General features: G+C 37.7%; 1 protein-coding gene across 1 annotated transcript in view; it reads right to left on the bottom strand.

Moving 5' to 3' along the window:
- Positions 1 to 1227: 1227 nt before the first annotated feature.
- The window catches only part of smad3a (SMAD family member 3a), a 36456-nt gene continuing 10496 nt past the window's right edge, over positions 1228 to 27187 (bottom strand). The window contains exons 2-9 of the mRNA XM_046840121.1: positions 18223 to 18416; positions 17344 to 17478; positions 15147 to 15221; positions 14882 to 14932; positions 14078 to 14290; positions 13025 to 13162; positions 12013 to 12157; positions 1228 to 5273 (exon numbers count right to left, since the gene is read on the bottom strand). Coding sequence (XP_046696077.1) covers positions 5150 to 5273; positions 12013 to 12157; positions 13025 to 13162; positions 14078 to 14290; positions 14882 to 14932; positions 15147 to 15221; positions 17344 to 17478; positions 18223 to 18416 — 1075 coding nt within the window. The 3' untranslated portion in view covers positions 1228 to 5149. The remainder of the gene's footprint in view (positions 5274 to 12012; positions 12158 to 13024; positions 13163 to 14077; positions 14291 to 14881; positions 14933 to 15146; positions 15222 to 17343; positions 17479 to 18222; positions 18417 to 27187) is intronic.

Genomic DNA, 27187 nt, shown 5'->3' with positions numbered 1-27187 from the left:
CCAGTTTCTGTGAACCTGTACCCATTTGTACTCTTGACCTGCGTAAGCATGCTTTTGGGGAGTGGAGGCTCAATGGCTAAGGCAGTGGGTTACTGTTTAGAAGGTCGGGATTTAAGCCCTTGTATTGCCAAGCTGCCACTTTTGGGCCCTTAAGCCAGGCCCTTAACTCTCTGTGCTCCAGGGGCGCCATATAATGGCTGTCTATGCGCTCTGACAGTCTGGACATGTGAAGAAAGAATTTCACTGTGCTGTAATGCATATGTGACAAATAAAGTCTATTCTATTCAATCTTACGAATGTTACAATTATGCCAAAGGATTGGTTTCTTGGGCAATTTCAGAAGTGTGATAAATGTGCAGATGTTCAGGTGTTCCTCATTAAAAGCTGTGTATATTTGCTGTGTATCTGACCCTCAGCAACATAACCCAAAATTAAACATGAAAGAATCTGTAGCTTCTATATAGTTACTTTTTTTTATTTCCTAAATGCCAACATTTTTTGTATTTTAAAAGGAAAAAAACAATAAAGAATTAAAATGAATTTTTTATTAATAAATGTACACTATATAGACACAAGTATTTGGACACTTGACTTTCCTGCCAAATGTGGTTCTTCTCCAAACAGCTACCACAAAGCTGGAGGCACACAATTGTATAGGACGTCTTTGAATGCGGTGTAATAAAACTATGCATTCACAAGAACTTGGAAACCCAAACCTGTTCCAGCATGACACCACCCCTGTGCGCAAAGTGAGCTGAATGAAAATATGGTTTACATGGTTTGGAGAGGAACTTCTTGAGTGGCCTTCTTTAGAGCTCTGATCTCAACTAATAAATAAGTCTAAATAAGATAAATATGATGGAAGTCATAGCTCAGTGGAATGTCAGGGGTTTAAACCCCAGTATTGCCAAGCTGCCACACTTGTGGCCCTTGAGAAAGGCCCTTGACCCTCATCTCTCCAGGGGTGCTGTATCATGGCTGACCCTGCACTCTGACCCCAGCTTTCTAACATTGCTGGAAAATACAAAGAAGAATTATGACTGTCCTGTAAAGCACATATGACAAAAACCACCTTTACCTTAGATGTTGATACACTTTTTTGGTTATCCGCGTCATGATCTTAAAGAAATAAGAAGTGCTGTCTGCCTTTCTTGAGATTAAAAAAAAAACTTTCTCAGATCCAGTGAAAGTAGTGATCAATGTTGAATCCAAATAACAATGACACCATTTGAGATATATCTTTTTTTTATTAAAAGTACATTGATAACAATGAAGTATAACTGACACTTTAAATGAGGAGAAAAAAAGTATATATATATTTTCATAAAAAAAGAAAGACATTTAAAGCATAAGCACAGCTAAGCGCAATGTCACAGAATAAGCCTAATAAAACGATCGACAAAATAACAAGCACAATAATGCATACTAATCAAAGTCAACTCAACAATTTGCTGATAAACTTCAAATAAAATGTGTAAAATTGTCTTTTCTCAAGTATGAAAACCTTTTTTTACCGTTGGTTGGCAATAGGATGTCTCATCCGTAATCCATAAATGCCAATATCAGGATAAAACTGCTATAAACAATCACAAATAATCATAGTTTATTTTAATAATACACCCTATTTTTAATTATAGCAAAAATGCCAAAATGGAGTAAAATATCTGCTATAGAACTCTTTTAATCTGTTGCTGGGAAAGTGGAGTTTCAAAAATAGTGACGTTTCCATAATACAACTATCTTAAACATAAACTCTCATAAAATCCTGCAATGCAGCTTTCTGCAATTAAACTCCAACAACTGAATCGTTTTGGAATATCGATTACTAACCATCTCGCACAGAAACGATGACACCTGGCATGGCTCCATGCGAGCAGATTAAAGAGTAGAACTACAGGAATAATGACAACCTTTCATTCTTCAGGTTTCTAATCACTCCCTCAGGTGACACACTCCCTCAGCCCATTAGCATTGTTCTCATAATGATCGAAAATGCTTTGAAAGTTAAAAAGCATACATAAAGAATTTGTATCATTCACGCACAGTCCTAGCTTTCTTTTCAATTTCCAAAAGTCTCTTCAAAGATTTGATGGCATTCTCTAAAAAAAAAAAAAAACTCAACACAATCTGCTATACACAACGTTTCGCTTTTGAATCCCCGAATTCTGTCTGGAGTATAAAAAAGTCATGGTTGTCCAAGGCTCTTTTTTTTTATTCTTTTTTTTTTTTTTTTTTGCAAACTCTCCCCAAACTCTGAAAACAAGCATGCAACGGCATTATCTACAAACTATTCAGAAACCATGAACTGATAAGTAACGAAAGTAGAAAAAATCATGCGAAGGCACACTCTGAATGCGCACTGCTTCATGAGGAGTGTGAGGAAATAAGACGCGTGCATGCTTGTCCATAAGCTGAACTGTTTGCCTTTGTGGCAGGAAAGTCACAAAACCGCACATACTGAACAGTTTGGGTTGAAATAAAAGTTTAGAATATAAATACATGTACCAGAATTTATACATACATATACCCATAGATACATTTTCATTCATTTTATTTAATCAAAATAGCTTATAGAAACATTTAGCATATAATTAATGCGTGTTTTGTATAGTATTATTTAACCACGACTGTACGACTGTCCCGAATTTCCAAACTAAATTATTTTGTGTTTTATTTATTTATTTATTTTTATTATAATGCATAAAATCTGGTCTATGTTTTGCTGTGGAAATTCATACTTCCTCTAAAAGGTGCAGTCTAACTGAAATTTTGTCCTGTTAGTGTTGCCGTAGCTCAGCGCTACAGTATATTGTATACGGTACTGTAATGTTTATACTGATTATTAAAAAAAATAATAATAATAATATCCATTATTATTAATAATCATTATATTGTTATAGGTATTTCATATTATTATAATTAATGACGCTTATGAGCCTTTTATAATAATAATAATAATAATAATTTATATTGTAATATGCAGCACCTTGAAAGGCAACGTTTATTGTATATTAAGTCATTAAAAGTACATTATTTATACACTGAGGTGAGTTTGAGATGAATCAACCGTATTTAACCTGAATATACAAAACAACAAGAAACTATAGCTCATTTCTGAATGATAACATGTTTTTTTTTTTTACAACCGACAAACAAAATGAAATCCAATTCCATCAATGCTGAAGAAGAAGCAATGTGAGCCACTACGACAAGCTGTCTATTGATATCTGAGGTTGTAATTTATATACACCCAGAGTTCCTGCTGCAAATACAGTCCAGACTGACACAAAGGCAGAGCTGGAGCACAGATTTCAGTTCCTCACACCTTCCACCACATACAGGAAGGAAAGCTGAGTGTCAACTCCGATATCTGAACTCAGTGCGAGCCGGGCGAGACGCATTCAAGCACACAGTAAAGACAGCTGGCATGCAGATTAAACAGCTACCAATAAGCACCATCTTACAAGAACACACATGCACACGGTGCAAGACTTGGCATGGCTCCATGCAGACAGATTAAAAACACTGATGTGGAGCTCTACCACAGGAGTAATAACAACCTTTCATCTGTCAGTAATCTACAGCGACACCCTTCCCTCGCTCTGCCCACCGTCACTGTGTTTTCTTAATGCCGCAAAATATGTGCCGGTGTGACTGCTTATGGTGAGGGTCGTGCTACTTACTTTCTAAACCTAATCTTTATCAGCTGGAGGGGTGTAGTTTTTTTTCTTGTTGTTACCACAAAGGATTTCCACACTTTCCTCTGTGCCGAGAAAAAGAAAATCACTTATAATGGACGTCTAATGACATTTATGGAATTCCATGAGTACCACCCTGGGAAACCCCTTTATAAAAAAACGTTAGCATTTTCTACCAGTTCTATTTTTTTTTCTTCCTAAAGCAATCATGATTCACGTTCAAACATTTCGTAAAGTTTGCTTCATGGAGCTTCACGTTTTCACAGCTGATATTTCAATAATAAAGTAAATTAATTCAACGTATGTGCTATTTTTTTTTTTTTTTTGCTACAGCATTTACTGTAATGATTTGAACTTCAAGGTGTGAGTTTTACTGTGAATAAAAAAAAAAAAAAAGATTTGATTAAAAAGTATAATTTCCATATCATTTTTGGTAAAATACATAGTTTTTTAAAGTAGAGGTGTCAAATGATGTGATATGTAAATATAATTTTACTCTGTGTTTTTGTTGAACGTAACAGGGTTTTCCCAGGGTTCCATACACACGTTTGAAAACACACACACAATACCGCTGCACAGACTAAAACAATACTAGAAAAATACTCTAAAACGCCTTTGACTAAAGAATTTATGAAACTGTTTTATGACCTGTGGCATTAACCGTTTTTCTGACACCGCAACAGCTGCCACCTACATCAAAGGTGAGTTTTGAGTAAACAGGCTTTCTGTGTGTGCGTGTGTGTTTTTTTTTCACTACAGGGAGACGTGTTGAAAATTCATGTCTGTAGTAACCACACCTACACTTCAGATGTGGTGAACAGACATTAGGTTGGAAAATGTGAGTGCATTCCTAACAATTAATGATCATAATTGGACTTTTTCATCTGAAGAATAATCTGAAGGTTTTTGTTTGAATGTGCACATTCCTGGCATGAGACTCCAAAAAAACCAGTAAGAATGAAATAAAATGGCAAGCATGTAGGTGACAGAAAGACGCCCAGGATGAGTCATAACCTCACATCAACATTTCTAAAATACTACATTATGAGCTTTCTTCTGTTATTTTGTTCAAACGAAAATCAACCGAAATATAGACAACTTGCATGTATTTTAAAAAATCCATTTTACTGTACACAAAAAGACAACAAATAGGGGAAATCTACAGTACACATGATCAACCCAATGGATTTGGTTCACCGAAATCCAAGGTGCTAAACAGAACATCGGTGATAAACGATATGGACGAAGCAGGAGCAAAAATTGCACTGTTTATTACACGCTTCCTTTTTTTGAGATCAACATGTGCGAAAGTGCTACTGAAAGTGGTGAGTGTTGGAAAGGCTCTAGTTTCCGATTTGGCTTTTAGGATCTCGTTTCCTACAGGAATATGTATATGTTGGTGGGTTTTTGGTTTTTTGGCTACTTCCTGTGGTGTTATTAAGAGGATCTTCCTAGGACTCGCTGGAGCAGCGGATGGAGGGAGAGCCCATCTGGGTGAGAACTTTGTCAAGCCACTGCAGGGGTCCGTTTAGGTGCAGCTCTATCCAGCAGGGGGTGCTAGTAACCGTCTGCCGCCTACAGAGCAGAGTGAAGGCAGATAAACACATCAATAAATACAAAAGTGCTGTTATTTAACAAATTAATGCATGTAATCAAGGTTGAGGTGAAAAAATTAAAAATCTATAACTTGGAAGGAGTCTCCAGTTTCAGTGCTTAGAGACAGAGCTGTTCCTTTAACGTTTTTCACCATGGTTTCTTATAATAACACGATAAAATGCATTTTTTTGTTTTAATTCAGTTGTTCTTCAACTGAATTAAGAGGGAGGTGCATTCTGAAGCCCCACCTGTCCTCCATCACCCCAGAAAATGGTGAAGAAATACTTCAAGTTTAAAAATGCCTAATTTATTGATACATATCAAGTTCTAAATCAAAAACACCAAATAGCATCAAATTCAAAATAAAGAAAATAAAAGTGTAGTTGTGTTGGGCACCCTAGCTGATGTTTTAATATATTTGCATTAATTACCTAGTTGTTTGTTTGTGGTTGCTTTAAGTGTATAAGCTTTATTTTTAATAGAGGAAATAAATCCTGCCGTTCATTGCGCCCCACCTGTCATGTCTTTATTGCCCACTAGAGGGTTGCACCCCACACTTAGAGAATCACTGGTCTAATTCAATTCAAAAAAGAAAAAACAGAAGCTGGTGAGAGAACGGCTGTTTACAGCTGCTATAATGTAAGTGATAACAGGAAATTTCTCCAACATTCAACAACATTAAACATAACTATATATTTACTATACTATTCAGCTTTTTTTAATGAAGAAAATATATATAAGTTGTTAAACCTCCTAAAGAAGGGTGCTAAAGCTAATGTCTCACATCATCCTGTCACGTTTTATGCTGTACTAATTACAGCTACTAATCTCAAATGGTTTTCTGTAGGTAATAAATCAGCAGGTCACGACACACAGCTGAGTGACTTTAGTGTGTCTGGATTTGAGCTCAGTCTGTGTGTAAACTCTGCTCTACACGACTCCAGGCTCTCACAGGGACCACCACCACTGCCAAACACACTCTCCTACATTCCACTCTGATTACACAATGGCCCAGTCTCTTTCTCTCCATTATACACACACACACATACACACTCACACAAACACCTTGTCTCTGGATCTCAGAGACCTTGAATCTTTGCTTCACCTTACTCCTTATTTATTTCTTATTCTGCTCTTCTCCTCTCTGTCTGGATTTTTATCTCTCTCATAATCATTTACTCAATGTCTCACACACACACACACACACACACACACACACACACACACACACACACACAGTCCAAATCCATCTAATTGCGGTTTCCGCTCTGTGTTCCTAATTGGCTTTAATAGCTGCTTTGTCACTTGATGAAATGTCGAAACAAAGGCAGCTCTCTCGCTCTTTTCCTACTTGAGTCTCTCTCTCTCTCTCTCTCTCTCTCTCTCTCTCTCTCTCTCTTCAGATGCAGCCGACTATTTTCTTTTAGCACACTTTAACTCCTTCATGTTTTTAAATGACTCTCAGACTTTAGTCAGCTCTACTCATCCAAACGCCGCCGCAAAAATCACTGGAGATCAAAGCGAGGAAGAACATGTGCAGGGTGGCATAGGGACACCCTGAGAACGAAGAAAGAAAACATGAGGAAAGATTAGAGAGTGAGAGCGACAGACGAGATGAGGCCCTGATTTAAAGGGATTTATAGCCTGAACTTCGGGTTTACGGTTTTGTACTGCTTCAAATTATTCTTATTCAAACTGTGAGCAGAATAAATGACTCACTGGCTGCACTAATGGAGAGGAACATGCTAGGCCTAGTACTGCTCGAGGCGTAGTTCTGCGTGGGGAATTTAGTTTAATATGCGATCGGGGTGAGGAACTCTTTAAGAAACCCAGCCATTAGGGTTGTACAAGCCAGTGCACTCTTAGTGCCGATTCCAAGTCCGGATTAATAGTAAGGGCATCCAGCGTAAAACGTGCCAAATCAAACATGCGGATCACAAACCAGAATTTCATACCAGATCGGTCGAGGCCTGGGTTACCAACAACCCCCACAGGTATTGTTAGCCAACAGAGTACCAGTAGAAATTAGGCTACTGTTGGATGAAGGAGGAGAAGGAGAGGAGGACGATGTCTACAAAGACAGCAGGGAAAGGAGAAGTGTAGGAGAATGAAGGTTTGGGTTGGTACTTTAAATGTTGGTACTATGACTGGTAAAGGGAGAGAGGTAGCTGATATGATGGAGAGGAGAAAGGTAGACATGTTGTGTGTTCAGGAGACCAAGTGGAAAGGGAGTAAGGCCAGGAACATTAGAGGTGTTTAAACTGTTCTATCATAGTGTGGATGGAAAGAGAAATGGTTAAGGGGTGATGAAGGAAGAGTACAGTAAGAGTGTAGTGGAGGTGAAGAGAGTTTCTGATAGGGTGATGAACGTGAAGCTAGAAGTTGTAGGAGTAATAATAAATGTCATCAGTGCTTATGCTCCACAAGTGGGTTGTGAGATGGAGGAGAAGGAAACATTCTGGATTGAGTTAGATAAAGTGGTGGAGGTAATTGGGGCAGATTTCAATTGCTATGTAGGTGAAGGGAACAGAGGTGATAAGGAGGGGATGGGTAGGTATGGTCTTAAGAAGAGGAACATGGAAGGGCAGATGGCAGTGGTAAATACTTCTTTTAAGAAGAAGGAGGAGCATAGGGTGAGGTATAAGAGTGGAGGAAGGTGCATACAGGTGGACTACATTCTATGCAGGAGATTCAACCTAAAGGAGTTTGGGGACTGCATCGGATGGTGGTCTGTAAAATGGCTTTGGTGGTGAAGAAGAAATAAAGGAGGAGAATAAAGACTAAAAAAAAAAAAAAAAAAGGTGGAAACTGGTGAAAAGGTGCTGGATGATTGGCCAACTACTGCAGAAGTGATAAGGGAGACAGCTAGAAAGGTAGTTGGTGTGACATCTGAAAAGAAAAAGGAAGACAAAGAAATTAGAAAAATGGGCAGGAGTACAAGCAGCTGCGGCAGCAGGTAAAGAGGGATGTGGTGAAAGCAAAGGAAAAGTCATATAAGGAGTTGTATGAGAAGTTAGGGAAGGAGAAAAGGATTTGTACCGACTGGCCTGGCAGAGGGACCGAGCTGGGAAGGATGTGCTGCAAGTTACAGCAATAAAGAGTGCAGATGAAACTGCTGACTAGTGAGGAGAGTATGTTGAGAAGGTGGAGGGAATATTTTGAGAAGCTGAAGAATAGGGAAAATTAGAGAGAGAGAGAAGGTTGGACGATGTGGAGATGGTGAAGCAGGAAGTGGATAGGATTAGTAAGGGGAAGTGAGAGCAGCTTTTAGGAGGATGATGACATACCATTAGAAGCATGGAGATGTTTAGGTGAGATGACAGTGGAGTTTGTAACAAGATTGTCAAACAAGATTCTGAAAGGTAAAAGGATGCCTGAGGAATGGAGAAGGAGTGTGCTGGTAATGATTTTAAGAATAAGGGAGATGTGCAAACCTGCAGTAGCTACAGGGGAATAAAGTTGATCAGTCACACCATGAAGTTATGGTTAAGAATAATAAAAGGCCAGGCTGAGAGAAGAGGTGACCAGTTGTGAGCAGCAGTATCGTTTCAAGCCGAGGAAGAGCACTACAGACGCAATATTTGCTTTGAGGATGTTGATGGAGAAGTATAGAGAAGGAGGTGTTGCATTGTGGGTTTGTGAATCTAGAGAAAGTGGGAATTGTGGTATTGTATGAGGAAGTCTGGTGTGTCAGAGAAGTATGTGAGGGTGGTGCAGGACATGTATGAGGACAGTAGTGAAGTGTGCAGTAGGAACCACAGACTGGTTCAAGGTGGAGGTGGGACTGCATCAAGGATCGACTCTGAGCCCTTTCCTGTTTGCAGTGGCAATGGACAGGTTGACGGACGAGGTCAGACAGGAGTCTCCGTTGACTATGATGTTTGGAGTTGATATTGTAATTTGTGGTGAGTAAATGTGTGTGAATGAGAGGGAGGGCAGTGGAGTGGTGCGGTTGCAGGGAGAAGAGGTGGAGAAGGTGGATGAGTTTAAGTACCAGGGATCAACAGTGCAAAGTAATTGAGAGTGTGTTAGAGAAGTTGAAGAAAAGAGTGCAGGCGGGGTGGAGAAGAGTGGCAGGAGTGATTTGTGATAGTGGGGTATCTGCAAGAGTATAAGGGAAAGTTTATAGGACTGTGGTGAGACCTGCAATGTTGTATGGTTTAGAGACAGTAGCATTGAGTAAAAGACAGGTGGTGGAGCTGGAGGTAGCAGAGCTGAATTTGGTTGGTTTGAAAGAGGCAGATGTGGCGGACAGAGTAGTATGACGACAGATGATCCACTGTGGTGACCCCTAATGGTAAAAGCCGAAAGAAGTAGAAGAAGAAAAAGGTGAAGGACTCTAAGTATTCCAACAAAAATAAGTAATAAATCGTCTTCCTCATACTTAATCTTTGAAATTAAAAGTCGTATATTTGAGCTCACAGCTGCCAAGACAGCAGCCTGCTCAATGTATAAGAAAAATGGCAGATTTATAGGAGGGCTTTTTATTAGGAACACAATGTACACCTTTTCATTCAGTTATTTTTCCAATCAGCTGCTAGCAGTGTACTACATAAAATATTAAAGTTTACATTTTTGTTTGTTTGTTTTTCACATGGTGAAAAATCTCATCGAATCAGATCATGAGTAGTGCCTTTTAACTGCTTTTTGTGTACAAGAGCTTTCAAAGTCTTGAAAGTGTTTTTTGATGTCCCACACCTGTTTCATAAAGTGTTAATCCTGCCACATGACTCAAACTGAGGTGTTTAATTATCTGCTGCCATTATCATAATGTTGTGAGAATTAAAAATGTCATATGTCAATATGACTGTAACAGGTACCTATTTATTTATTCATTCAAATGATCAATGGTAAAGGTTTTGGGTTACTGATTGGAAGGTCGGGGGTTCAGGCATCGGTATCGCCAAGCTGCCTTTCCTGGGGCCCTTAGGCTAAGACCTTAACCCTCTAAGGGCGCTGTATCATGGCTGACCCGGCACTCTGATGCAAGCTTCCTAACATCACTGGAATATGTTAAGATTACTCAGATCTCATTTGTTAAAAATTTCTGTCACTTATGATCTTGTCTCTGTTCTTGTCTTTGTCTTGGTACTTTGCTACCACCAATGGCTTTTCTATCTAAAGCTGTTTACAGACCCATGTGAGGATGTAAGAGAAATCTGGGGTTAGGTATGCACTCGGCCATAATGATCAAGGACATATCTGAGTTGGGTGTGCATATGGAAACTTCCATCAGTTCAAGCCCAGAAGCTTAGCCTGAGAATAAAAAAGAAAAGCAGATTTTCTGTTTTTTCTTTAACTACTATTACAGACGTTCCAACACATGGAAGATCAGGAACATCATATTATAGCGTATTTTTCTTTCCCGACTCAATAATTTTTTATTAAAAAACAACAAAAAACATAGGCATATATTTTAAAAATGTGTGGGGAAAAAAATGTAGGCGCCACTGAGAGATAAATAAGGAGAATGAGAGTGAGGGGAAATGCCTGTTCAAAGGACAGACTTTCTCTGTTTTTATTCTTTCTTTCTTTCTCTTTTTTTTTGTCTCACATCTTTATGGTGAATTTCCGAGTGGAAATCCTCAACTGGTTTCAATTATGGTTAGTTCCAACAATAGATTAGTCATGAGACAGGGACAGCAAAACACAAATGCAAAGTATTGAAAGAGACGGAAAGAGACAGAAAGAGAGAGAAAGAGAGAGAGAGAGAAAGAGAGAGAGAGACCAGAAAGCTTTTGACACTTCTCAGAGCAGTGTGTTGTCAGAGCTGTGTTACTTGCATAGACCGAACAGTTTACATGGCTGGTATGCTTATCTACGCGGCTTAAGGTGTTCATCGAGTGGAGATTCTGGTTGTAACACTAAAACCATCACTGAGAAACCAGACAGATCGGACAGACAGATTTCCACCCACATATGACTGTGTGTCCACTTCCAACTCCACCACCATCAAGTTTGCTGATGACACTGTTGTGGTGGGCCTGATCTTTACTGGCGAGTAAACGTCCTACCCAAAGGAGATTAAAAACCTAGAGAGATGGTGCCGAGAGAAGAATCTTCTTCTGAACGTCAGAAAGACTAAGGAGTTAATAGTGGACTTCAAAATTAAGCAGAACTTTTCTCTGCTGTGGAAAGAGGTTCTGTTCTTGAAGGCAAACACCAAGCATCTAGTACCTAGAATTCTCTCTCTTTCTCACTTTTACCTTTTTGCACAATTAGTTTATATATATATATATGTATATATATATATATATATATATATATATATATATATATATATATATATATATATATATATAGTATTAGATTTTTTACCTTATTTCTACACTTTAGTACACTTCATACTTTTAATATACTTTTATACTTTTTAGATTTTACTTTACTTTACAAATGTATGTTTACATGTTTACATGTAGGACAGTCATTATAAGCATTTCACTACATGTCGTACTCTGTATTAATGTTTATGTGGCAAATAAAAATTTTAATTTGAATACACACACATTCAGCTCATTCACTAAATCCTAAATTCAGCCAGTGGGCACAATTTAACTCTTTTACAGGTTAAAAAAAACTTCATTAATATTTATACCTACTAATGTTTCACTGGGTGGATTTCAGAAACACTTCTGACTGATCATTAACCAGATTTTACGTATGAGAAAATCTCACGTTATATTTGATTGGTGGCTCAGGTGAGACAGATTAGACTCACCTGTACTCGGCTCCCCAGCCCTTGACAAAGCTCATGCGGATGGTGCACATGCGGGTCAGCTGATACACTGCCTCGAAGCCTTGGTTTACCGACTGGGCCAAAAGAGCTGCAAACTCTTGATTATTGAAGATCTTAAGATTACAGCCTAAGAAAAAAATGCACACATAAAATATTACTGATACACGTTTGCCTGAGAGAGGGCAGACATATCAATACATTATATATTAGTATATCAATATTGTGATTATATTAAGATGCATGAATCATGAACATGAGTATAGACTTGATACATGATATATATCACAATACAATACAATACAATACAGGTCTGCTCAAAATCAATTTCTTTTGCAATATGCTAACTTATAATACCTTATATAAAATAACATCCATAAAAGTAAATGTAACAAATACAATCTGTAAACATTTGAATATCTATGATGTCACAAAAAAGGTATTATGAGGTCATTTATCACGATACTGATCTTAAACTGATAATGATATTATTCTGAAGCTGTAACACTGACCAGCTGTAGCTGACAAGATCTTTTCCTTTTGTGATTAATTATATTGTTTTAACCTTGGACATCCACCCTAAGCTGTTACTTCAACAAAGTTAAATACCAAATTAAATGCTGTATGTTTATTAATATTGTATCTTCAAACTTTTTAAATAGCTTTACCCTTCAAAAAAAGAAAACAAATACGAGACAGAGTTGGGATTTGGGGCCAAAAAAATTTAATATTGCTGAGTTATTGCTGGCTTATATTAATTGCTCATTATATTGTTATAATAATTTACATTAATCTTTCATACAATTTAAGTACATATTAAAAAGGAAGAAATCAAGAATATCCAGAGCAGGAAACCCAGGAGAAAGGAAGACTAGTTTTTTTTTTCAAACCCACTTTGGTGAAGTAACTAAACTTGATGTAAAAAAAATAAACAAGATGATTTATAATCTAAAAACATATCAGACATTTTGAGTCAGTGGTTTAGCTTATCTCTGACCTGGGGGGATCTTGCAGACGGTGGCAGGGTGCCAGCCATAACGCTGGTTGCAGTTGGGACTCTGAACAAAGATGGCGCTGTCACTGAGACACTCAGCAAACACCTCGCCTCCTATGTAGTATAAACGCACTCCTCGGCCTAAATAAGTACGCGCACAAGCACACACACACACGCACACACAATTATCGTATCATATTACCCTTAAACAACATTAGGTATAGACAGAGCTAAAGGCAGAAACACAGATGGTGGTAATTTCCTTGAATGAACTGAATGTATTAATAAAATCATTAATCCTTTTCCATTTTTATCAAAGACACAGCAATAATAAGCAGTGGTGGACAAAGTACACAAACAATGTACTTGAGTTAAAGTAGATATACATTAGGTAATATATGACTCCAGTAAACGTAAAGTAAACTTTCACTTGAGTAAAATTACGAACGTATTTGCCTTCAAATGTACTTAAAGTATCCAAAGTACAATGATATAAATAATATATGGTTACCATGCAATAAAATTGCTCATACTGTAAAATAGAATTTTGGTTATACAACACACCCCTAACACTATTATTTATATAGAATCAGATTCTGTTTAACACTGTGATCACTAATTCACCATGCATTTTGTCAGCTGCAAAACAATTCAGGTCAAATTTCCATGAACTTCAGTTAAAAAAGCCCCACCACTCTATTTGGAAGATGGAGATCTTTCTGGAAAACTAGTGCGTGAAGCACTTTAAACAATCAAACTGAGGCTCAGTGGGAAAGTGAAAATCACTAGTAGGGTAAGGGTGGAAAAAAATCTCTTTTCCAGCTAAATCTGATAGCAGGAATTACTCAGTAGCAGCAGTGCTTTTACGCTCAAAACATGCTCATCATCTGAACCATAAAACGTCCTCCAAGTGCTGGCTTTCCTATAAAAAAATGGCTAGTATGATCATGGGTGAAATATTGCTTGAGATGTCTATCTTGTCTATGTCTAATCAAGGATTATGTCTTCAGGTTTTCACGCTCTCTATGTGTATGACGTTTGGAAGTCGGAGTGTACCGATGTGTCTGCGTGTGAGCTCCACAGCAGCGTTGCGGTTAATATTGGACAGGAGGCCCAGGCAGAAACGCTCTGAGTTGGATGGATCGGTAAACCCGTCTACTGTGAGAGAGGGCTGGGATGCGTGGAAGATCTCCCCCACTCGCTGATTCAGCTCATAGTAGGATATGGAGCACCAGAACGCTGGCTCACAGTACGTCACAGGCTGCAGGTCTGACAGAGAGAAAGGAAAAAGAAAAAAAAAAAAAACAATAGAATGAAACAAATCAAAACCAACAATTCAAGATGTTAGAATAGTTTGTAGCAAAAAGGGTGGAGCTCTGTGACTCAGTTATGTTAATAGCAAGTGTAGATTCCCAGAAAAAGAGCAATGGAAACACCAGCATTACTCGGGCAAGAAAATTATTGCCTTACACTGCCAGCTTCATAAACACACTGCAATTCCTGTAACTGCTTCAGAAAGGGAAAAAAGAAAAGAAAGAAAGAGCTACAGGAAATGGGCTGGAGGAACAAAACCCCTATGTGTGGCTGCATGGAAGTTTGCTGTTTATTATTCCAGCACCATGAAGGAGGACAAGCCCTGGGATCTTCACTTCAGATAATATGCAACAGGATACTGTCATGCATGTGAAGTGTGTGCCGTGTTTGTCCGAGTGCTCACACAGAGATCAGACCAAGCGGAAGACAAAAGGTGCATTCAGCTGTGGCTTCCTCTGGATCGGTGGAGGAAAGAATTCATAACACAAGTGTACAAACACACAAACATATAAAAAACAAATATACACATTTCATAAAAAATCCTACCTAAGGTGCTCGGGGGTGGAGATAAAGAATTTGGTGAAAGGCTTGGAGATCCTAAAAAAAAAAAAATTAAGCAGATGGTTAGAGATGAAGAGATTTCACTTCATAAAAGTGATTAAATATGATGGAGTGCACTGACAAGTACGTCCAAACGCAATCATTCTCATAGGCTGAGCTCTAATATATGACCTCATTTCATGAGACAGTTTTAAATGCTTTACATGGGATGTTTTTATAGACATTCAGCACGTTGATGATGACAACTTACCTGTGTCCATGCTAGGGTTCAGGGAATAGTCACTCGTCTCCCCATCCTCACTGAGGTAGCCTGGAGGAGGTGTTTCTAAAAAAACAAATAAATAAATAAAATAAACACACTCATATTAATATATTTGTTAATATGCATTAGAAGTAATGAATACTAAACATGAACCTTAACCTGAGTAATCAGACTTGTTATATTACTATTGTTATATTATAGATATTGTTTCCACAATAAGATATACAGTTCACACACACACACACACACACACACACACACACACACACACACACACACACACACACACACAAACACACACAAAATTTTAGGTCATGCAGGTGCATAAAAAAATGTATTGCAGTACATCTATGGACACATTCTTTGTGTGTTATAGACTCATCTGCTGAATAATTCCTCTCTCGCAGACAGATTTTCCACGTAACATTAATCAATATTAGGACACTTATTCATGTAGCACAAACTAGGGCAGTGGGTGCGGTGAGACAATTCTCACTTCCTGCCTAAAAAATCTTAAATTAAATTCGAATTAAAATGTTGTGAGTTCATATTCCAGCCATACCGAGTGGTCACTCCTGGGCCCCTGAGCAAGGCCCCTTAACCCCATAGTATGATTGAGATAAATGTAAGTCACTGTAGATAAATGCATCTGCTAAATTTAAATGTAATGCCATCTCCAGGAAGATTTGGTATACATGAATTGGAATAAGAGATCTTGAGTGGCCTGCTATAAAGCAAATTGAAATTTAATGTGGAATGTAAATGTTAGAAAAGCACATATCAATCTTATGGGCAGGTGTCCACAAACTTTTGTCCATATAGTGTATGTTTCATCATAAGAAATATTTATTATTTCAACTAAAATAAAATCCAGCACTTTGAATGACCCCCCACCAACACACCCACCACACACACACACACACACACACACACACACTCACATAGGACCTGCTAACAGGTGTAGCACTCAGTATGTATGTGACTCATTCTGTCTTTCCTCAGACCGAACTTCCTGTTTGGAATACGTTTATTTTCAATAGCAGCTGTGCAGCTCTGCCCTGTCTCGGAAATGGAAAGTCAACCTTACTGTAACTGACCACTTTTCCAAAACCTGAATTAAATACCGATCTGGTGACGCAAATGAAGAGCACATCCCAAGTGAAATCTGCCAAATGCAGCACAGATTAGATCTTTCCCACAAGCACTGTACCATTTCACACAGTTGGGACTCAACCAAGAGCTCATTGTCAGGGTTTTATTCACTACAGCCCAACCTTGTCTTATAGCACTCACACCTACTCCAGTAATTTACTTAGTAAATGGGTGTAAATTTTTTCTAACAAAGTAAGTGTAAGAGTTAATTACACACCCTCTCTTTTAACCTGGCTCACAAATGTTTTGTATAATTATCACAGATAAACATACTATTTGTTTGCTATGGCTTATTTAGTTCATTTTGCCTACTGTTGGATAATAAAAAATAAATACATTTCAAATAGAGGCTCAGATACTGAAATCCTACCTGTAAGAAACACATGTTAGCAGGTAATAGCTAACTGATAAATTGATAAATAGTGCATGCATGTATCTGTGTATGTACTTGTGCTTTTACAGTAGGTGAATTAAATCGTGTATGACTAGATATTAAGATTACAGTAAGGTGTGTGTGTGCATGAGTGTGAGAGAGTGAAAGAGTAAGAGAGAGAGATAGAGAGAGAGAGAGAGAGAGAGAGAAAGAGAAAAAGAAAGAGAGAGAGAGAAAGAAGGAGACAGTATCTGCTGCTTTATCAGACTATTCCCTGTGGCTTCACTCTGTGTGTGTGTGTGTGTGTGTGTGTGTGTGTGTGTGTGTGTGTGTGTGTGTGTATGTGTGTCTGCAGCAGTGTTCACGGTGCTCGTCCTTGCTGGCATCTTTTAAATGGACTCTGCTAAACTCTTTCTTTGTCTGCGTTTTCTGTCTCTGTCTGTCTCTGCCAGCTCCTGTCCTGTGCACAGCCTCATTCAGCCTCATGTAATGAAATCAGTTCATGTGCTCAGAGCATTTTGTGGTTATAACTTCAACTTTTTCACTTGCAAGTTTTTGTAGTTCACCCCTCACAGGTGCTGAGAACCAGAATCTTGGTCTTAGTCTAAAGGCAGCAGAGCTTCTATAATTAATGGGATACATGCTTTCTCATACTCTTACCTGCAATGTAGTTGCTTGGTGGTTCAATGCCAGCGGGGAAGTTGGTGTTTTCAGGTATGGAGTGACTGTAGTCATCCAGAGGAGGAAACTCACTGGGAATCTCAGTGTGCCGAGGGACCAGAACTGGTGGAAGAACTGCAGAACAGGGATTTTTTTTTAATTGACCAAAAAATCTTATATAAAAGGGCAGCAAAAAAACTTTGCTTTTGTGACATTAGAAACTGCTACCAAACACGTTGTGACTGTGCTTGACTGGGGGGCTTGATATGTAGAGGTGTCCTCGACTAAGGATTTGCAAAGTTGAATCAGATTGGACAAGTCTTGCTTAACTAATAGTGGAATAGTGTGTGCTCAATATCAAAGCAATGAAAAACAATAAAAAATGAATGTACATAATTAAACTAGAACAGAATTGGGGGGGGTGGATTTATTCACACGTTAAAAATATTTATTAGAGGCTTCTTTCTTTTCACATCTTTATTGACAACATTATCATAATAGGCTGTATATCAACCTATTGGGAGAAAACCGGTAGTTCTATGTGAAATCAGACATTGTGCACCCCTATATAACCAAAATGGTATGATCCTTGTATCAAAGATTCGACTGTGAGATTGGTAGTCGAAACAGGCTCGAGTTTTCGTCTACTCGGGGGTCACCCCTAGTTTTAAGTTCTAAATAAAAAATGAAGACCCCCAGTTATACAGTGCAGAAGACCCATATTGTAGATAATACTAAATATCTCACCCTTATATCTTAAATATATTTTCACTTCATAGTGCTGTTGTCAGTGTTTTTTTATTGCCTCTTCCTTTGTCCGCTACTAGTAAACTACTGTTGCTTGATGCCTATATAAACACAGCAGGACATGTCTCTTACCTGGCGTTTCTACACGCTGATAATGGTATGGGTTCACACACACCTCGTCCTTCTTCATATGGAAAGCAAACTCGCACAGCTCCATGGCTCTGAGCTCGTGGTGAGACTGAAGGTCGGGCCAGCGCCACAGCCGGCAGTAGATCACATGAGGAAGACCCTTTCTATGAGACACCTGTAACCTCCCATCCAGAGACCTGAAACACACACATAAAAAGGTCTAGAAAGATTATTGATGGGATGCAAAAGAAGTTAATTTACTTACGGTAATTTTCAAGCACAATGCTGTAGATATAAGAAGATATAAATATATTATGAAACAAGTTTTCCTTTTGACTGACACCTTTTTCCCCACAGTGAAGTCCAGTGTTTTCTGAAATACGCACACCATGTTCTTGAGCTAAAGTAGAAATACACTTTGTAAAAAATGACTCCAATAAAAGTAAAAGTGCTTTAAACTTTCACTTGAGTAAACATTCAAAAGTATTTGCCTTCAAATGTATTCAAGTATCCAAAGTACTATGATTTATGATAGCTATAATGTTTCTTTTATCATTTTTGTCACAGGACTCTTTAATTTATCAACTCAGTTTATGTGAAAACACTCATTAACTCATAAACATAAAGAGTTACGGTACTTTTAGCACACTAACCTTTTGACAGAATGAAATTATTTAGGAAAATGATATAAATCTATGTTGAACTGACGCTGGACTGTATGTTCTTGCTAAGTAGATACAACCAAGTGCCAAACGGCAAGCCTTTAAAAATGTTACAAATATTATCCACTCATAAACACAATGGAACGCCTGTTTTCGTAAAATGTAGTTGAGTAAAAAGTCAGATATTTGACTCTGAAATGTAGTAAAGCTAAAGTAAAAGTTTGCCCAAACTGAAACACTTATTAAACTACAGATCCGTGAAAAACAATTACAAAATTACAAGAATCACATTGACTTTATTTAATTATATTATATCACATAGTCATTATTGAGACCATTCACTTTTTTCTTTTTTGACATTTTCCGTCATTCATTTGGTGTTTGTCAGAACGTTTGTAGGTGGTGTTGAAATGTAACTACAGTTCATTTTCATGTTTTCATCCTATAAAATGTCTATCCTGACAGGGATAAAAAGATCAGAACTGGATATTTAAGATATTTAAGGATGGAATTTTGGAGGGATAAAAACCCTGATATTACACAAAAAAGGTCAGAATTCCCACAGCTCCCCATGTAAAACAATCACTAATCGAAAAATGCTATACTGACAGACAAATGCTGATGGATAGAAAGTGCTTTTACCATTCGCGTGGAAATCCATTACCATGGGCAAAACAGCAAGATAGAAAAAAAACCCCCAAGAGATCACAGTTTCCTGATAAAAAGTCATGTGCGTTTCGGTAGAAAATTGAAAAGGAACAGGAAGTGTATACACCAGAGACTTGACAGGAAGGCGTATGGTGCGTTTTAGATAGACAACGTTTTAGTAAATGACACAAGGTCTCAAATAGAAGACTGCACCTCGTAAAGCTGAATTAGCTTTCATTCCAATTGTCAGCTTTCTTTTTTATCCCTTCCAGATTAGTTTTTTTACCATCACTCGAATCCACTCAGCCTTGGAAAGACTATTGTGAGGAGACTTATGAGATGCCCAGAGGCAACTTTCTTTCATACATACCACATGTTTAAACTAACATGCGCAGACAGACATGTGCATGCAAACCGAACCGCTTTGTGGCAACCGTAACAGCGAAGCCAAAAGCATTTCAAAAGATGTCTGTTGGATTGTAAAAAACAAACCTGCTTTTAGTTTTTAAGCCTTGATTTTGCTGCCAATTAGGAAGAAAAAACTTTTTATGTAAAAACCAGAAAGCCAGACATCTTATTGAGAGACGACGACAGTATGAGCCTGAGAGAGAAAGAGCAAGCCAGCAAGAGAGAGAGAGAGAGAGAGAGAGAGAGAGAGAGAGAGAGAGAGTCAGAGATACTGGAAAAAGACACACACACACACACACACACACACACACACACACACACACACCCCTGTAGTGTCAGGGTCATTGTTTGGGCCCAAGGAAGAGCGGCTGTGCTGTGCTTCAGTCTATACATGTACACAAGCTGTCATTTCCTCTGGTTTGCACTTTAGTGCCAAAAGCGAACAAGAAAGAGAGAGAGAGAAAGACAGAGAAAGAGAGAAAGAGAGAGAGAGAGAGAGAGAGAGAGAGAACATGAAAACAAGAGAGAAACGCTAAACCAGACATCTGAAAGACAAAAAAAAGGTTTCATTACGAGATGATATTCTTACTAATACTAATACTAATTTTTTGCAAAAATAAATAAAATCTAAGAAAACGAATTCATGTTTAGGGAAATTATTAGTTGAATGAGTCTATATTTACAATAGTTTTACTTGCTTAGATATTGTTTTGTGTCTTTGCCAAAAATTCAACCATAATGTAAGACATCCAGCTATAATGTGTATTGTGTTCCATCCACATGTTACACATAAAGGTATCCACTGACTATCCACTATACCCATTCTCGATTTTGGAAGAAAAACTGTTCACAGCATTAAGGGTTTGTACATAGAAACAAACTAAAGGAAACTTTCGACCGATTAATTGGTTTTGGCAATTAATCGTCTGAAATATCAACTATCAGCTAAAATTCATACTGATTTGCCGGAGCCGCTGCCATTACGAGAGCGCCTTCAAAAGGCGAATCACTGACGCCAGCGCTTTCGTTTTTACACGTGTGACTGCACGCTGCACGGAGAGAGCACGGTGAAACTGAGAGTGCTATATTAAATTTATTCATTATAATTTAAAATTCATACAATTATATTTGTATTTGATTATTTATATAATTATATTTATCAATTATAATTAATATAGTAATTTTTGTTTAATTTAGCACATTTTTACTGATTCTGTCCTGTTTTTATAATACATTTTTGTACTATTCTACATTAAATGTTATGTTTGTTTGTTTTTTTTATCCAGTATAAATTTTTATATTTTTCGGATGATTAATCAGTTATAGTTCAAGTTCAAGTTTATTTTTCGATAGCGCTTTTCACAATGGACATTGTCTCAAAACTTTACAGAATTAAAAAATTTTAATTAAAGACAAGCACGTTTCAACCTAGCTATCGGTATTGGTAAAAATCGGTTGACCTCTACGTATTTGTAGTCTTCTTCTGTTTGTTGAATCTATATGTTCACCAAGCAACTATGAATAAAAAACAAACAAACTGAATGCAAGCTAGCACATAGACTAGTAATCTGTGACTTAGAGGCTCATCTCTGACAGGAATTTCAAACACACAATGAAATACATGAGTACCGCTATGGCCCGGGTTCGATCCCCAGTCAGGGAACCAACCCCAGCCACTTTCAGTGCTGGTCCCAAGCCCGGATAAATAGGGAGGGTTGCGTTAGTAAGGGCATCCAGCGTAAAAACATGTGCCAAATCAAACATGCAGAGGATCCGCTGTGGCGACCCTTAACGGGAGAAGCCGAAAGAAAGTTTATTTAACACTACAACATTAACCTGTAGTTTGCTCACGAATGCCTGGTCACTGACTTAGTGTATGCTCATTAGGAAAGGTAATGTTAGTGGTGTGGACATAATCATAGCTCTTTATGGCTAATGATATGACGAACCACTAATATAGGGATGCTAATATTTCTTTACACCAGCTTATGTAGGTCACTCACACCAAATCTAACACTAACACTAATATCAATGTAAAAATGTAGTCCATTAGGGTTTGATTAGGAAAATAAAACCAAAACAATACTGATTAATCGAACAGCAAAGATAAAAACACTGATTTGTATCAGCATGGTAAAACTATATGCACAAAATCCACATGTTGGCAATGGGATTGCAGTGCCCCGAAGTTCTGACCCTCTGCTTTTCTCATACATTATGCATGACTAAGACACTATGCATTAAATATGCATTAGCACGGTCTTAGCCCTCTTATAGAGAGACCAAGACAGACACATAGAGAGAGAGAGAGAGAGAGAGAGAGAGAGAGAGAGAGAGAGAGAGAGAGACTAATGAAAAAAGGTTATCCTGGTTTAGCAAATCTCTCCAAGTCCTTTTCAAATCCAAGACACAGACACCATTCATGTCACAAACAATTAATCATCAGAAGAGAGTCCGAGAGAGAGAGAGAGAGAGAGAGAGAGAGAGAGAGAGAGAGAGATTGAGAAAGAGAGAGAGGGGAAAAAGAAAATTGAACCCAGCACCCTTTTCATATTTTCAACAACTGTGTAGATGAATGATGTTTATTACAATGGTAAAATAGCTCAATGCTTTGAAACCATGGTACAAGAAGCATTAATTCTAAATATGCTAAACTTTGTTTAATAATACCAGCATATTGGTGAAAAGCTCCCTTGTATAAACGCTCCGCAATGCCTTGCATCACTTTTCAGTTCATTTACCTTGGAGTCACAGCACTCAGACTTTATTGTCAGTACAGATAACGTGGGCGAAACTGACTTGGAAAATGACTGCTGGCTGACTGTAGAGAGGAAAGTTGATTAACAGCCTTGTGCCATAAATGGACACGGACACAAACACACCCAGAGGGTCGGCCTGCCCCGCTGCCCCAATTCAGAACAGAGGCTGTCACTTTAGTACAAAGAGGGGATGAAGTTTAGGAAGAACAGTGTGGGACGGGGGAAAAAAAACGGAGGAGTGGAATGCAGAAGTAAAATGAATGGTAAAGAAATCACAGTAATGACCTGACAAGATCTAAAGCTGGCAGGCAGATTTAATCTGTACAGCAGAAACAGGGGGCTTTCAGAATCCGTCAGTGACACGCCTCAAACTCGTGTGGTGCTTTCACAAATACTGTCTGTTCAATTGGGAACCTGGTGCGCTTCCCTTTGTCTTACAGTTGTTTCGGGCAAGTGGTTGATGACGGAGCAATTATATTCAGGTCTGCAACAAAAAATTAGGTCTGAGCGAGGTAGTCTCGGTCCGGGTCCAAGCACGAGGTAGTGCATTTGAGTTGCCCATGCTAATAGGTACAAACTGAGTCTAAGGATAGCGGTGTAGCGCCGCATGTGTTCTGATGAAAAAGGAAAAATGCTGGATTTCTTTTTTAAAAAAGCTTAAAAATGGTCAATTATATTATTATCTAATGGTTCATTCTATTATGAATCTAATCCCTGTGTTCTATAAGTTTAGGTGATTTTAAAAGTGTTGTACATTGTATTTCCATCCAATGAATAAAAAGCATAGTTTACAAGTACATTTATATGCCTGCATGCCTGTCAAAGTTTTTTTTGTCCTTTTAGTTAGTATGTATTAGCAAAACTAACTAAAAGTATAACCGTACTGCACCTTACCTTACTACGAAATGTGCTCTCAGAACAGAAGCCTTTTACAATAACCAAAAGCTTCTCGAGTTTGGTGCATAATTACAGCATAAATTCCTCACATTCTGCTACTCTTTATAGAAATATCTACATCAATACCTATTTGCAAACACTAAGCTCTTTTAATTATCCTTGTTGCATGTTAAGGATTTTTGAAGCATTATTAATATTGATAAGCACATTATTACTCAACTTTCAGTGCATCAATGTCAAAGACATTTGTGAAACCTCAGGCACTTTTAGGAGTTGCAGAAGACCCAAACAGTATATAGTTTGTTATGCAAATGTGATGCACAGAAATAGGCTGGGGGGTTTAGACAGGAGACTGCTTTCAACACACACACATACACACAAAACCTTTGACCTTGAACCCCAAAATACCAAAACCTCCCTCCATAATGCATGCCTCTGCACCTCCCCCAACCTTTAAAATGATACAATGAAGTCTACGGTCAAAGACAGGGCAGCGTCCTCATTCAGTGTATGGTTAAACGAAAGACATTTTCACTCTAGCCAGATTTCCCAAGATTCTTCCTCCATCACATTTCCTCTGCAGAAATGACAAGCTGCACAGCTTTAACACAAAACTCTCAGACCCAGTATCGTGCATTTTTAGTATCGGGATTGAATCTGAATCAACCTTAAAACACCGGTGTGAATGCAGTCGAGACACAATAAACTTTATGAACTACAATGAAACTGAAATGAAATAATATAATATATAAGCGTATATTAAACTTATTCTGTCATTTATTTTTAATCCAGACTTCAATCTAAAGGTCTATCTAGAGAGTCTAGTACTTTCTTATAGATAAACATGGCCATAAACTATGCTAATGTTTTACAAAGGCAACATCAGATCTGGGTTATACAAGAAATTGCTTATTAGCGATCATGACATGTTCGCTAATAAGCAATATAATAGAAATTTAAGTTCAGCCCAATCCACGTTTAGATATACTAAATATCTAACAGTCTCACGGCATTTCGTGATTTAGTCCAAAAAATTTGATCTATTGATTCTAGTTTATGGACACGAATTTCCCTCTTTTTACATGTCACTCAGCACAACTGCCTCCGTCTCTATAGCAACGGAGGCAGAGGATCATGGGTAATGCTGACACAAAATGCCAGAGGTAATCTGCAAAAAAGAATTTCCCCATTTTATCAGAGTATAAAGCAGAAAATATACAGTTAGAGTAAGGGTTATACTGTAATAAATGTGTGTTTCTTATAAATGCAGTCTCCTTAATTAACCAGTGTATAATAAAGCGATGGTTACAAACGGGAAAAAAAACAATACAGCTTCTTGTTTTGGCTTTGGCTGAGGCACCAAAAATACTTCCTACTGAAATACATTACATAGAAAGTCGTTCTCGGTGACACTAAAAAAGAGGGAAATTCGTGTCTATGAGGACGAATCAATAGATTACATTTCGTGATTATATCTCGCCTTGAGACTGGGCTGAAATATTGTATTCGGACTATTAATTGTTCTGAAAAGCTGACCTTATATCAGACTAGGTCTCAGGGTGTGCTGTATTATAAATCCTGGTGCATTGACATTTCTACAGATCATGCCCATGAACATGAGACACTTCCTGAGTTAAAGCAAATAACTCTTACATTTCAATTGGAGAAGCATTTCACAATAACTAATACTCTTAAGAAAAGCAGAATTTATGAAAACCCGCTCATTTCTTTGCTGGCTGTTGATTTTTTTTTTTTCCTTTCTGCTAAAGCCATTAAGGTTGTCCTTGTGTAAATAGAAACGAGCTGCAGTCAGATCCACAGGTGACATTACTGGCGGTAGTTATACAGGCCAGATCTCAGCAGGGGTATGAAAACTTAAAAAAAACAAAAAAACAGACCGTCTTCCCTTACTGTCCTAATATCAGTGTAGAAATAATGATCCCTACTGACGATTTGTCCAAATTACGGAACATGATTTGGCACGTGCTCAGGTTAGCTAAATCATCATAGCTGTGAGCAGCACACTAAAAGCATGATATTATAACAATGAGAGAACTTTCACATGCTTTTTCCTCAAAAGTGCTGATTTCTACTTTGGAACAATTTTGTGTGTTTCCATTGGAAGAGAGACGAGTTCTTGATGAGCAAAACTAGTTTGGTTCCAGCTGGTTGAAAATCAAGAACTATTAAGAACAGATGAATGGTAATCCTTCATCTTTACATCACCATGACAACAGTTTCATTCATAATTGTAATCAAAATAAGATGAAAACCACTAAAGAATACACAGGTAAAAGTCTGTGCATAATTACATGTAATATTTCATAAGTGCTAAAACATAGATGGTGGAGTTTTGATGTTGACCATTAAAGCTTAATGGTCGAATCTCTCCTCAATCAGTGGTCCAACTCTCAGTGGTTGTTATTATTTTGATTTAATTTATTATTCAACTCCCGCATATGGCTGTGTGATGGTTCGGCTTCCAAAATGGTTGAAAACCAGGTCGGTCTTATGGTTTCCTGACCCCATGTTAGCTCTGGCACCTGGTCAGCGGAAAAGTCTATCAAGATGAGCCATCTGGCCAAAGACTACTTATAGGGCAAGGAAGCATGCCTGTACTTAGTTTTTAGAGTGGTCTAGCAGATGCCATTTCTGTCCATTTTCACCCAGTCACCTCACTGGGCAGTTTTGGTGCTGATTTACCAAATTTAAAGACCAGTCTTCATTTAAATGTAGACCTCCTATATATCCAAACCCCTGTTCGCACTAGCAAGCAGCAAAGCAACAGACAAATCAAGTCAACAATAACACTGCAAAAAAATAGCTGTCTAAAAATAACAGTTAAATGCATGATTAAAACAAGTCAGATCTGTCAGATTAAAGAAAATTACACTTGGTAATTGTCACAAAATTTCTGGAAAAAATAAAACATATCTAGAAAAGAACAAATGTCTTCAAATAAGCATTAAAACACTTAAACCTAGCTTCTTAATCATTTTTTGACAGTTCGTTTTTCTTAATTAGTGTGGAAAGATCTTAAAACCAGAGCTACTAAACAGGAGAATTCCTCTTAATTTAATTAGTGTCATTATTATAAATTCTGTCTTAAATAAAATTAAGCATTTTAACCTAAAAAAAAGATTACTATTAAAACCAAGCTTTCGCATACTTGCGTATTTTCAACAATTATTTATTCGAATAAAGACTGTCTTGTAACACACAGTAGTTGTGTGTGTTACACAATGCAAAAACAAAGCAAAATCATTACTTTCTGCTTCATAAAACACTTAAACATATAATGCAATATAAAACAATAGTGAATGTATTTTGTCATTACTGAACACTCAAAGATATTCAACATACGAAACTGAAATCAAACTACAGAACAACTTAGTAAAAAGTCACACGTACTTTGTATAAAGAACCGTTCCAAAAAATAATAACCATAACGGATAATGTTTAAAAAGTGTGTGATGACTTAATACTGCAGAGTCTGATGTTGACATAAAGCAAGCATTTGCAATAAATACTACTTATAAACAAGTTCTAAGTGTGATTATTGATTGATTTTTACCAGGCAACCTTAAAACTAGT

Source organism: Silurus meridionalis, chromosome 26 (genome assembly GCF_014805685.1).
Source record: "Silurus meridionalis isolate SWU-2019-XX chromosome 26, ASM1480568v1, whole genome shotgun sequence".
Classification (NCBI taxonomy): Eukaryota; Metazoa; Chordata; class Actinopteri; order Siluriformes; family Siluridae; genus Silurus; species Silurus meridionalis.
Note: the sequence above shows the minus strand (reverse complement) of the source record. Positions and strands in the feature narration are given on the sequence as shown.